This window comes from Lycium ferocissimum, chromosome 9 (assembly GCF_029784015.1).
Source record: "Lycium ferocissimum isolate CSIRO_LF1 chromosome 9, AGI_CSIRO_Lferr_CH_V1, whole genome shotgun sequence".
In the NCBI taxonomy this organism is placed as follows: domain Eukaryota; kingdom Viridiplantae; phylum Streptophyta; class Magnoliopsida; order Solanales; family Solanaceae; genus Lycium; species Lycium ferocissimum.
In genome coordinates this window covers 65565734-65580464 of record NC_081350.1, presented here as the reverse complement: position 1 = coordinate 65580464, position 14731 = coordinate 65565734, and the positions used below count along the sequence as shown (strand labels likewise).

At 35.3% G+C, this 14731-nt stretch overlaps 1 protein-coding gene across 1 annotated transcript; it reads left to right on the top strand.

Moving 5' to 3' along the window:
• Nucleotides 1-1913: 1913 nt before the first annotated feature.
• Nucleotides 1914-7176, top strand: LOC132029443 (probable glycosyltransferase At3g42180). Its single transcript, XM_059418711.1, has 4 exons — nt 1914-2115; nt 2203-2354; nt 3225-3585; nt 6411-7176. Exons 1-4 carry the CDS (start codon nt 1942-1944, stop codon nt 7080-7082), a joined length of 1359 nt encoding a protein of 452 aa, XP_059274694.1. The 5' UTR covers nt 1914-1941; the 3' UTR covers nt 7083-7176.
• The last annotated feature ends 7555 nt before the right edge of the window (nt 7177-14731 follow it).

Genomic DNA, 14731 nt, shown 5'->3' with positions numbered 1-14731 from the left:
GCCTTGCTCATATCCTTCCAGGCAGAGGCTGTGTCGTTTATTTTGGGATTTTTTCTTGTGTAGTAGGAGCTCTTGTACCTGTCTAGACAAGATACCGGGGACTTTTCAGTTTTCTTGTATTGATAACAGAGTCATTATGAGTATTTACTTTTAATTATGATCATTAATTATATTACTGGTAATAAATGTGTTGAATATTGGGTTGGTTGGTATGGGTTCGCCTACTAGGTAATAATACAGTAGGTGCCCGCACGGCTCGTAGTTTGGGCCGTGACGAATTTTCTCTAATTAATTTTAAATTATTTGAGTTTATATATTTTAAAACTTTATTTGTATTTGCATGGTGCTTTTTACAGAAAGTAAAGATAACTGAAAGTAAAGACAACTGAAAGTATAACAACAGAACCTCTTCACTCATATATAGCAAAACATTAAAAAAAAACTTTCATATGTGAAAGCCCAAAAGCTTTCATTGCTTTCATAATCTGCGAAACATAAAAAAAAAAAAAAACTAGTCTATTAGGGGGTTAAAGGAGGGTGATCAGATCATTGGGCTCTTCCCCGAGCCTTTCAAGGATTAAATGCAGAAAATGTGCAGTCTCGCAGATGCGCATTTTCATCCTCTACCTGTCCTTTCCAAGCCCTCTTAAAGAGACGCTCCATGTCATTTCTAAGGAGGAGCACGTCAGGTGAAGGGCGCTGATGGGGCAGTAATGGTGATGGCGTGGTGGTCAAGCCTGAATCCCTCTCGTCATTTTCTTCTGCAGAGTGGCGTGGCGGTTCATTATCTTTAAGGACTTTCCTCCTCCACTTCTTACCATTTTTTGTGATCTACATACAAACAATAGAGTGTCGTTAACCAACAACGATATAAAAATAATAATAATCGGCGAAAAGCCTCGAAATAGACCAAATGGGTCGAGGCAACAAGAAACAACAAACAACAAACATAACCCAACCTAGAAAACCCATTCATAAGAACCCGATAAACATATTATTAAAGATGAATTTGCCAAGAATGGAGCTTTGAAAAGAACAAGAACTTTTCTCAATTCAAGAGAACATGGAGCTTCTAAAGGCAGTGGTTGCAAGGAAACTATTAAATTTATCGGAAAAATACCTAAAAATGGCGAAGTCTAAATTGAGCAAAGAATGGAGAGAAGCTTGAGATCTAGCAATGACCGAAGCACGCAAGAGAGACAAGGATGGAAATGGTGATCGATTGGAGAGAAAAAAATGGTGATCGATTGGAGAGAGAAATGGGAAGAGATAGGGACTTAAGTGTATTTTAAGGAGAGAGAAAAGGACTTAAGTATATTTTAATAAACTTGAAACACTGCCCCGAACTCTTCAAACTTATAAAAAGAACCCCGAGCATAATTTTCTGAACCCTAAAACGCAAAAAATAAAGGGAAAAATTTCAATTGATATTTTGCCAATTGTGTTTTCACGGTGTCCCTTTTACCAAATCTTCTCAAGTTACTTAACATTTATTAGATATTATCAATTGATCCTATATTAAATAAAAATTACCTACAATTAATCTTAAATAACCTACTTGTATAGTCCATTTTTTTATATCATTAATGCAGAGAAATTAATTAAAATCTTCAAAGCTAGGGGATTCGCTTTCCCATATGTCCCTTCACCATTCCCCCTCCCATTCTATAGTTTATTTTTTGAAAATAAAATAGGAAGCTAGCGATTGTGTAATATTTGACCAGTTTGGTTTGATTTTTCCAAGATCATCACTTCACTCATTTTCCATCATGTGCTATGTTAGTATGTTACTAATTGTCATTCCCAATATAGCGGAAAGTAAGAGTAATAGCTAGTACCATATCTGTTTCATCATATTCATCATATATATATATATATATATATATATATATATATACTCCAATAAAGGGAGTACTACAAATTAAAGCATAGTGAAGAAGCATGTCTGCTTCAAACTGCAGTACTCCAATATTCTTAATATTTTTGTTTCTTCTCTTGGTCTACTTCTACACGCTAAATCATTCCATCACATTTTCCTCTAATCCCAAAATGTTACATGATAATCACCAAGCAGCCCTCACTCAAGAAAATCATGTTACTCATCATGCTAATAAGGTATAGACTTTTCTAATTGACTTGCTGATTTATTACATATATGGTATACTCTTTGATCAACCATTTCTTTTACTTTTGTATAAACAGAAGAACAGTGTACAAAAAATTGAAGAAGATTTAGCGAGAGCAAGAGCAGCTATATGGCAAGCTATTCGTTCAAGAAACTATAGTTCTTATAAAGAAGATCAGAATTTCATTCCAAGTGGATCTATCTACAGAAATTCATATGCCTTTCACCAGTTAAGTTTTGGAATTTATATTTCATTTATTTTGCTGTCTCTATCGCAGCTAATGCTGTGACTCATATATAATCCCTTAAAGAGAACTTCTCTCCTTTTTCAATGTATTTGAGAACATGTATTTGTGACGTGATTCATTTCCTAACAATATTGTCATCATTTCCCTCCTTTAGGTTTCAGCATATGAGATCCTCGCTAGCATATTTCTAACTTTTAAATTAAAGAATGTGTTTGGTAAGATAGAAGTTGTTTTACAAGGAAAATATTTTTTGATGTTTAATGGGAGAGTGAAAAATATTTTCTGAAAAATGAAAAAATATTTACTAAAAATATGTACAATAACACTAGCAAAATGAATAGTGCTTTGATGAAATTTTTTTAGTACTATATTGGCTAAAGTAAGGATTTCTTACTATACATATAGGAGTATAAGATATGTTTGGTAAGATATAAGTCATTTTAGAAGAAAAATATTTTTTATATTTAATTGGAGAGTGGAAAATATTTTCTAAATTTTTTTTTTTTTACTAAAGCCTAAAGATATACTCCTTGTACAATAAAATATAGTACTAGCGAAATGGATAGTGTCTTGATGAAATTTTTTGAGTATCAAATACTGATAATTATGTTTAAATGTTGGTTAAAGTAATAATATCATAAGTTGAGATAGTTGTAAAAGAGAAAAAAATGACTCTCATCCGAAATGGATGGAGTTTTTCGGGAAAATATTTTCTGACAATCAAACACAGAAATGACTTATTTTCTTCAAAATAATTTTTTTGCCGAGAAATATAATATTTTCCACCGTACTAAACACACCCTTTTTGTTTATAATGTTCATTTATGTATAAATCTTAAATACAAATGCAGGAGTTATATAGAGATGGTGAAGAGATTTAAGGTATGGACATACAAGGAAGGAGATTTACCAATGGTACACAATGGACCTGTGAAAGAGATCTATGCAATAGAAGGTCATTTTATTGGTGAAATGGAAAGTAAAGGAGAAAGACCTTTCTTGGCCTCCCATCCTGATGAAGCTCATGCATTCTTCATACCAATCAGTGTTGCATATATTGTTCAATATCTTTTTATTCCAGGCACTAATCATATTTTCCAAGCAAAGCTACAAAGGGTGGTTGAGGATTATATTCATGTAATTGCTAACAAGTACCCTTATTGGAACAGAAGTAATGGTGCTGATCATTTCATTGTCTCTTGCCATGACTGGGTACGTACGTACTACTTTTAATTTAATTATCCACTTTTAGAATTTATTCATCGTCCGTATTAATTTTTTTTATATATATCCACCTTAAGTCGACAATTAAACATTGAAATTTAAGGATGTAAAGAACACATTTTAATAATGTTATGGTATTCAATTAAGTAAGCTACCGCCGTCATGTATATGCAAATATACCCTTTGAATCTTGTAATCTTGAATATATGTGTTATTGAAGGTAAAGTAAGAAGGTTGAAAAATAACATAACAATTAAAAGAATAATACACGGAGGTAGTAATACTTTTTGTGATAAACCATACAAGAAAAGATGGACCAAAGTTATGCTAGCTTTGAGTCTTTTAGCAGTAACTTCAAATTGGTTGCTTTTTCGAGGGTTTTGACTTTGTTTCTTTTTCTTCTCTTTTATAACAAGATCACGTAGGAGAGACGTATCTAGCTTGTCCTATATTACTCACTCTTTAATTTTCGTTGAAGTTTTAGCTTGGGACAAGTACCTCCTTTGTGATTTTTAATAAGTTTTGATATAAACCGTCCTCCCCTCAAGTTTAAGAGAAAAAATCTTAAAAGAGAGTAAAAAATAGTTCTTTTTTGTTATTTTCCATTTCCCCCTTTTTTAAATTTGATTCTTCGTTATTTTTTATGAGTGATATAATTAATTTCGACAAGTAACAACAAATGATTAAATGTATACACCAATCATTCAAAGTTTAAGCTAAAATAAGACATTTTTTGCTGCATAATATGAAAAAAATTTAAAAATGATAATGAAATACACACTCGTAGATTTATAGATCGGATTAGAGCCAAAAGTGCCCTTGTAGCATAGGACATGGGATACTTTGCCCTTGGGTAATAGCCCGGGTCATTTGTGTCCTTGTCGTTGCAAAAGTAACACATGTTTTCTCTTAATTTCAAATCTAGCAAATGAATCTTTAAACAAATGAAAAATCCAAATATTTTTTACGAAAAGGGGAAAAAGTGTCTATTTCGTATAGTTTTGGGGTCATTTTGATACTTTTCAATTCTCTTTATCACTATTCCAATTCACACTCACTCATTCCTCACCTACGTATAGCACCCATTCACGAAGATGTCCTAACATGGGTACAGATCTCCGATCTCCACCATAGAACCACTATGAAATCATCTTCCTTCACTACTATTATTCCACCACCTAACATCGTCTTCTTCGACGCAGAGGCGGATTCAGGATTTAATGCTTGTGGGTTCCAACCCATATCAAATTAAAAAATATAAAGAGAATGGTTATCTTGAGGGGTCGTATTATATATATATTTACTCAATTTTTCAATACAAATACAGGATCCGAACAAATACATGGGGGTTCCTGGGAACCCCCATATACTAACCTAAATCCACCCCTGCTTCTACGTCTTTTAGTGTAACTTATAGCCTGTTTGTCCAAGCTTATTTTTTCCCAAAAGTATTTTTTTTCAACAACTGCTTATTTTAAAAAGTGAGGTGTTTGGCCAAGTTTTTTAGAGAAAATAAGTGTTTTTGGAGAGTAGAAAAAAATAGTTTCTGCCCTAAAGTTCTTTTAAGAAAAATACACTTAGAAATACTTTTTAAAAGCTATGCCAAGCACTAATTGTTACTAAAAAATTATTTTTAAATTAATTAACCAAACACAAACTGTTTTTCGTCAAAAGTACTTTTTTAAAAATATTTTTCAAAATAAGTTAATTTTAGAAGCTTGATCAAATAGGCTATTAACATCCATAATTAAAACTTCCAACTCATAACACTCACTCTCACCGCCACAAATTAGCGGTCAATTGCTTTCCTGCATTAACACATTCAACACATGCACGAATCACACAAAGGCAGATCGATCAATCTCTCATGAAGTCATCTCCCAACTGCCCTTAAACCGTCCTTCAACCCTCAAAAACAAATCATCTACCAATAGAGTTAGCTTAAAGAACAATCGTATATAAAGAAGAAAGAGAAAGAAAAAGAAAAAGTGAATAGAAAGAAAAAGGATAGGATAAGAGAATTGAAAAAGGCAAAAAAACTACATGAAATAAAACACTTTTGCCTGGAAACCTTTTTATTTTTTCAATAATGTACCAATTTTTGTCATGACGAGTTCAAGGATGAACCCAGCTATTAACGGGAAAAAAACATCCCACATTGCATGTATAGTACAAGGGCAATTTTGGCCCATTTCTGTTTTATAGATTAACCATAAAATTGGTTTACAGAAATTATGAAAGAAGACAGGCTACAGAAATGGCAACAACGCTTTGACAACAAAAATAATATTGTTAGCCAAATGCAATATATTTGGCAACAACTTAGTTTTATTGTTAACATATAGGATGAAATTTTTAAAAATGAACTTTTTTTTGTTGCCAAACAATTTAATTTTGTGGTCATATATTGACTATTGTTGCAAAAAGTATTTTTGGCAACAACAAAAAAGTTGTTGCACGTCGTTGCAATAACAGCCGATGGGAAAAGTTTATGCAACGACAAAAAATGTTGTTGGCAAAAGTACTTTTTGTAATAATAGTCCATACTATGACAACAAAAAAATTTGTCGGCAAATATATTCTCTCTTGTAGTGCTTATGCAATATTTGAAGCATAATAAGGTATGTGTTTACAAATTTAAAACTGTTTCTCCTTTATAAAGTTGTCAGTCTTGATTTGTGAGCATGAATTCGCTATATATGTAGTCCAGGTATTTATTAAAAATTGGCTCACAAAATGCAGTATTGAATACTCTCAGAAATTTCAAGATTAGTTGACTACAATTTGTTTTACCACTTGGGAACTCAATTCAGGCACCACAAATTTCCAGTGGAAATCCAAAGCTCTTCATGAACTTCATCAGAGTGTTATGCAATGCCAATACCTCAGAAGGATTCCAACCCGAAAGAGACATTTCATTGCCTGAGATCTATGGATTAGCTAACACTCTTAATCTTGTACCTCCGGACCTGGGCTTACACCCAACCAATCGCCCAATTCTTGCATTCTTTGCTGGTGGATCACATGGCTACATTAGACAAACTTTGCTTCAACACTGGAAAGGTAAAGACGAAGAAATTCGAGTCCACGAGTACCTCCCGGTAGGTCAAAATTACACATATTTAATGGGTCAAACCAAGTTTTGTTTAGCTCCAAGTGGATATGAAGTTGCAAGTCCAAGAATCACGGAAGCCATTTATGCAGGATGTGTTCCTGTCATAATTTCAGACAATTATTCCTTGCCATTTAGTGATGTTCTTGATTGGAGTCAATTCTCAGTCAGTGTTCCAGTTGAAAAAATTCAAAAATTAAAGACAATCTTGAAAGGAGTTTCTCGTGGCAAGTACTTGAAAATGCAGAAAAGAGTGAGGAGATTGCAAAGGCATTTCAAGGTGCACCGACCAGCTCAGCCCTTTGATGTAATCTACACCCTACTTCACTCAGTGTGGTTAAAGAGACTCAATCTTAGACTGGCTACTAATTGATCAAAAGCTTATGTTATGGATGTTGTGCTCAGCAGAGATGGATGTATATCAAATAACAAACTTTTATTTAGAGAGTGATTTTACAAGAAAGAAAAGGGGGTTTTTCTGAACCTGCTTTCTATCTTCAACAAAGGATCCTTTTATAATGGATCATCATAAAAACGACAAAATTAAAAGATAAGAATGACCGACAAGTTTGGCCGACAAAGAAAAGAAAAAGCTACAACTTTTAAAAGTAAAAGTACAATAATTAAAAAAAACAAAATACTTTTCTTTATTAAAGATATGCTTTATAAAAGCAGATTCTTGTGGTGGGATCGCCTTATCACTTCATTTTTTATTTTCCTCGATCTTTTGCTAAGCTAGAAGATTCTTCCTGCTGGCTTTTGAATTGGGCCATGAATTGTGAAAAATCCTCAGTATTATCAGGACTTTGAGATTCTCCGGCTAAACATGTGTGTTATGCATCTGCATCATCATTTTCATTATCTGTGGTATTTGATAGAGATATACATGACGTAGGTTAGTTACACATGATAACTACACTAGTCCTAAGCCTAATCTAAGTCATAGCTGTGTGTAGGTTTCCTTGTATAATGTTAATTGTATTGTAGATGAGGACATAGTGGTTCAGTTAACCACTTCACGTAGGAAAAGTAATATTGCTTGGTAGGACTCTAAGAGCCAGGGCAGTGTATAAATATGCCTGCTCTATGTAACCGAAATTCATTCAGCAAAGGCCACTATTTCTATCTCTATTTTTCTTGATATTTCTTCATGGTATCGGAGCTTTGGCTCAATTAAAGAAAGATCCTAAAGTATCAACTTCTCAATTATCACCATGGTCGGACCCTCAAACACTGTGCTCACCCTTTCACCTTCCTCCCTTCACCAACTCATTACAATTTGTCCCATAAAATTGAAACCTACCAATTACCTTGTTTGGAGAATTCATATTCTCCAACTGATGCAGGTGATGAAGGTTTCTGATATCGTCAATGAGGATTCTCCACCTAAAACCATAGAAAGTGAGAAAGGAGAATCAAATCCTAACCCCAAATTTTCAGAATGGGAGGAACGAGATATTCTAGTTAGGAGTTGGCTCTCTGGAACAATGACCGAAGAGTCTATGTTCCTCATCATAGGGTGCACAACTGCTAAACAAATATGGTCCTGTCTTGAGGATACCTACCTACAAGCTAGCAAGGACAAGGATTTCCAGTTAAAACAACAACTTCAGACCATAAAGCTTGGCACCAAATCAGTTGATGAATACATAAAGGAGTTCAAAGGAATTTGTGATAATCTTATGGCTATACACAAACCATTGGACGAAGATAACAAGGTCATCAATTTTGCTAGGGGTCTTGGTAACAAATACAAGACTCTCCGCACTGTGATGCTTGGGAAAGCCCCTTATCCCACATTCACTCAATTTGTGAATGCTCTTAGAGGATTCGATATGAGAGAGGATAACGAGGAGCAAGAGACATAGGCACATCTTGATTCAACTGTTGTCTTTATGGCACAAAAATCTCAAGGAAGAGGTCGTGGTAACTTTTCCAGAGGTAGAGGACAACAAAGAGGAAGAGGAAGTAGACCTCCATTTCAAAGACAATTTGGAGGAGCTAATAATGGGAATAACAACCAACAGAAGGATGACATGAAATCAAACGCATGTCAAATTTGTGGAAGGAACAACCATACAACACCTTCTTGTTTTTATAGGTGGGATTATTCCTATCAAACACAACAAGAAGTTCCACAGGCACTTGCCGCAATGAGCTTCCATGACCAATCTGATAATAATTTGTACATGGACTCCGGAGCCAACAACCACATAGTACAAACAGCAGGTATTCTTAAAAATCCATCTCCTTTTAAGGGAAATAATTCTGTAATGGTAGGAAATGGTGATAAACACAGAATTACACATGTTGGAGACACAAGTATTGGAGAAAATTTGCGTCTACGAAATGTTCTTGTTGTGCCTGACATTAAGAAAAATCTTATATCTGTTAGCAAGTTTGTAACAGATAATGCTTGTTCCTTGAAATTTACTGATAGTGGCTTTATTGTTAAGGACAAGAAAACAAGAAGAATTCTGGCAAAAGGGAGTAGACAGGATGACTTATACACCTTGGAAAGGCGCCTACATGCAGCTTTAACAGCCACAACGGCCGAGAAGAATTCAGACTCAATTTGGCACCAAAGATTAGGACACCCACACCCTAGAACCCTTAAGTTCTTACATAGCAATAGTTTGATTGATGTTAGTAGTTGGAATAAGCATGTTTCAGTTTGTACAAGCTGTCAAATGGGCAAGAGTTGTAAGCTTCCTTTTCAAGCATCTAATAAAAGAGAGTCTGAACCTTTAGCAAAAATACATAGTGATTTATGGGGACCTGCCCCGATAGCATCATCTCAAGGATTTAGATACTATGTTATTTTTGTCGATGACTATACCAGATTCACTTGGATCTACCCCTTAAAGAAGAAATCTGACTTCTTTACTAATTTTGTAACGTTTCATAAATTAGTAGAAAATCAATTTTCTATGAAGCTTAAGAGTTTTCAATGTGATGGTGGAGGAGAATTTAACAGTTTGGAATTTACAAATTACTTGGCCCAATTTGGAATAAGAAGACAAATTTCTTGCCCACATACTCCGGAACAAAATGGAGTAGCAGAACGAAAACATAGGCATATTGTTGAAACAGGCCTAACTTTGATTTTTAATGCTCACTTGCCTATGTTTCTTTGGGTTGAAGCCTTTATGACTGCAGTTTTCCTGATTAATCGGATGCCTACATCAACCTTAAAAATGGAATCACCCTTCTCAAAGTTGTTTGACCAAGAACCTCACTACAATACATTGAAAGTTTTTGGTTGTAGATGTTTTCCTTACCTCAAGGGTTACAATGACAACAAATATCAACCTAAAATGTTTCCTTGTATTTTTATAGGTTACAGCCTCCTTCACAAAGGTTACCGATGTTATCATCCCGAGTCTAGGAAAGTTTACATCTCCAGACATGTAATTTTTGATGAAACTAACCTACCGTATGTATCCTCTAGCACTAATATTCATACAGATATAACTCAATTCTTCACATATAAAGAATTTGAGGATACATCACAATCAAGTCCAACAGCATCAACTTTCGATGAAGAACACACGGTACAAGCAGAATATGATGCTCCCATCCAACAACAATGCAATGAAATTTGTCCAGCTATTTTGCCACAATCTAGCAATGATATCCCGCATGAAGATCACATTAATGAACCATCAAATCTTCATCCACAATTAAATAATTCACCTGCTTCCAGTAGCATGCCATCTTCTACCTCACCATCACTTGATCCCTTACAAGTTGAAAGTATAAATATTTCCGCCGATCTTCCGCAGTTACCGTCGTCACCATCGGCTCCTTCCGAAACTGTCTAGCCTTGCTCCTCGGTATTTTCTCGCCCACCTAGCCCTTCCAACACTCACAAAATGCTCACTAGGGCTAAGACAACCACCATACCCAATGCTACCTTCCAATCCATGTCCATGACTGCTTCTCTAACCCCTGACGTCAAAGAACCTCGCACTGTCAAGGAAGCTCTGTCCAAACGCCACTGGCTTACTGCAATGCATGATGAACTAAATGCTCTCCATGCTAATAATACTTGGTGTCTTATCCCACGACAGTCGCACATGAATATAGTTAGCTCTCGTTGGGTATTCAAAATGAAATTGAAGGCAGACGGCTCAGTCGAAAGATTCAAAGCTCGGCTTGTCGCTAAAGGATACAATCAAATTGAGAGTGTTGATTTCGATGATACATTTAGTCCAGTGGTGAAAGCTACCACCATCCGACTCGTTCTTGCTGTTGCGATAACTCTACACTGGCCGATTAAACAACTTGATGTGAAAAATGCCTTTTTACATGGCGATCTCATAGAGACAGTCTTCATGGAACAACCGCCAGGTTTTATTGACTCTAACTTTCCTACTCATGTATGCAGGTTGCAAAAGGCGTTATACGGTTTGAAATAGGCTCCCAAGCATGGTTTCACAAATTTAGTACTCATCTGCTACACTTGGGATTCAGTTGCAGCAAGTCGGACTCTTCTCTCTTTGTTTGGAAGTCCTCTAAAGACACCATTCTACTTATTCTCTATGTCGACGACATCGTACTTACGGGGAGCAGTCCCTCTCTTCTACATGATTTGATCAGCGATTTGAATTCTAAGTTTTCCATGAAAGACATGGGAGATCTTCATTACTTTCTTGGAATTGAAGTAACACGATGCAAGGACGGTTTATTCCTCTGCCAGCACAAATTTGCGTTGGATGTATTAGAAAGAACTAAGATGGCTTGCGCACATGCTATTCATACTTCTCTTGCTCAAAAGCATGAGCTCCATGAACCTCAAGGGTCTCCTATCGATCCTTCTGATTTAGAAGCATAGTGGGTGCCTTGCAGTACTTAACTCTCACGCGCCCTGACATATCCCATGCCGTTAATCTCCTGTGTCAACTTATGCAACATCCAGTTGCCAACCATTGGGTCGGTGTTAAGCGAGTGCTTCGATATTTGGCAGGCTCCACACAGCTTGGGCTTCGTATAACTACATGCTCTTCTCTTAATATTATGGGCTTCTCAGACGCAGACTGGGGTGGTTGCCCCCTCACTAGAAGATCGACAACGGGATTGTGTGTATTTCTTGGCTCGAATTGTGTTTCTTGGGCTTCAAAGAAACAAACGACTGTGGCTGGATCAAGCGCTGAAGCTGAGTACAGGGCTTTAGCATCCTTGGTTGCGAAAATCACATGGCTTACTTATATTCTCCGAGACATCGGCATCTCACTAGCTAGTCCTCCTCTTCTTTACTCAGATAATATTTCAGCTCTTCACCTCACTAAGAACCCAGTTCTCCATGCTCGTACGAAACATGTCGAGCTCGACTACCACTTTGTGAGGGAGAAGGTGGTCCAAGGTGCCATGCTCACGCGGTTTGTTCCTTCTCAGCTCCAAGTTGCCGATGTGTTTACCAAGCCACTGATAAAAGCTCATTTTCGATTCTTTCGGACCAAGCTTGGCGTTGTGCCACTGCCCACCTCCAGCTTGAGGGGGAATGATAGAGATATATATGACGTAGGTTAGTTACACATGATAACTACACTAGTCCTAAGCCTAATCTAAGTCATAGCTGTGTGTAGGTTTCCTTGTATAATGTTAATTGTATTGTAGATGAGGACATAGTGGTTCAGTTAACCACTTCACGTAGGAAAAGTAATATTGCTTGGTAGGACTCTAAGAGCCAGGGCAGTGTATAAATATGCCTGCTCTATGTAACCGAAATTCATTCAGCAAAGGCCACTGTTTCTATCTCTATTTTTCTTGATATTTCTTCAGTATTACCAACTGATGCCATAGGTATATCTGAAGGAATTTCAATATCCATATTTTTTATTAAATTCTTTTTGAATTCCTCCATGTAAGCTGCTATCATTTCTTCTTGAGATATGCCTCCTTTTTTCATTTGAATCCTTCTGGCAATGTTCTGGAAAGGACTGAGAATTTTCCTTTGCTGTCTAGAATTAATTAAGTCTCTATAGCTGGCTAAGGTGGCTTCAATTTGGTCTATTAACTCTTGGCTAGGGATGGTGCCATCAGTAGATTTCTGAATTAATTTCTTCCAGAATTTTATATAAAAAATTATGTTAAGACAAGGTATATTTTGCGGGGTATAACCCACTTCCACATATTTAGCAATTCCGTCAAAGAATGTATTATTTGTTTCAATGTCTATTATCTTGGGAGAAACTTCAACCCATTCAGTATATAAACTTTTGAAGGGTTCAGGTAAAATTTGGACGGTTGGACCATAATGAATCCACCATTGACAAAACCAATTTGGAATGCCTTGTTTATAAACATTGGCACATATTTTAATAAACCATGAATGTTTTTTATTATTGTTTTCATATAAAGGTACTTTATTGAAGCCTTCAACATAATCCCAACAATTAAATTTTACAGGGATCTTTTGCTCAGGATGGATATAATCCTTTTCCTTGAGAGTATTCGTTCCCCATTATGTTGGAGAAAAAATCTTTTTTATAATAATTTTGAAAAAGTTATAAACTTTTCTGCTATTAGCAGGATAAAAATGTTGAAACTCTGCTGAATCTAAGGAAGAAAGAATCAGCTCATAATTCATTCTATATTTATAAGTATAATTAGCGTATGACGCTGTATCAAAATACCTTTGCATTATTTGCCAAGGTTCATCCTTCCATCGAAGGTCTTCATTTTCAAGGAGAATTATTAACTCTCTATGCTCATTTTTGTCATATGAGTCTGTGTCATCATTATCATTTTCAGTGAGGGCATCAGAATACGAAGGTGGCATATTATCCTTCTTCTTTTGGGATTTTATAAAATCCAGATATTGTTGATATGCGATATCTTCCTTGTTATTACTGGAAGATCCTGCAATATTGGCGGCTATGAGCCTTTGGTTACCCATTTGGGAAAGGACAGTGCCTCCGCCTATTCCTTTATTAGTACCTCGGCCTCTCCCGTCCTATATTAGAGAGGGGTTGTAGCTGCGGTCTCATCCTGCAGATTAAATAAACAAGAGTTATGAACTTAAATACTCTCTTGTGAGAAAATCAGGGAGACTATTATCTAACCCTTTTTATAATGAATTTCAAAATCAAATAGGGCTAACAATGCCTGCCATCTTGCAAACATTTGTTTAGAAACATAAATCTGGCTGCTTGACAGTCATTTTTTATTAAAACTTTTGATTATATATGTTGACACCTGATTTTTTACCTCTCATAAATTATTTTGATTACTCAGAGTCCTTGGATAATAAATAAAATAATTTAAACACTCATAGAGAATCTGAATGGTTTTAACATAATTATTCAAACCAGCATTTTACTTCTCTAAATTAATAGAGAAACCCCAAAGGCTCTATAATTATTTAGAAACTTACCAGCATTTTTACAGCATTTATGAAATACTTTTATAATTAATTAGCAGCAAAACAATTTTAAAAAATTGTTCATTTAATTGATCAAATTAATAAAATCAGATAAGAAGGCAATTTATCTTATTTTTATCCGAGGAATTTGAGTAATTAAGAGAAATTACCATTTCACCCCTCAAGCTTTGAATTTTGTATTTTTATATAACTGTTTCAATTTGACAGATTTGTTTTGACAAAATTGTAATTTAATCTCAATTGTTGTGTGTTGCATAAATGACCTCCTCATAATTAACCAAGTCATGGTTTAATATAGCTGGGGTCAATTTTGCAAATTTTGAATTCCTAATGGCTTTAATTGAAATGTCCAAACCATGGGCAAATTAATTAAGGTCATTAATGCAAATCAGTCTTAATTGGTTAAATTAATACCAAAATGAGGCTACATTTGCAATGATTAATTGCAAGAGTGCCTCTGCAATTAATTACAATGACAGGCTAAAATTGCAACCCTCATTTGATTGAAGGTCAATTGAAGGCCATATTTGCAAAACAAGCTTTAAAGTCTTTTTTTACGCCTTTGTTTGACCACGTTTTAATCAAATTTTGGTATAATTTGTTATTTTAAATACTAACCTATTTTACTAAAATGC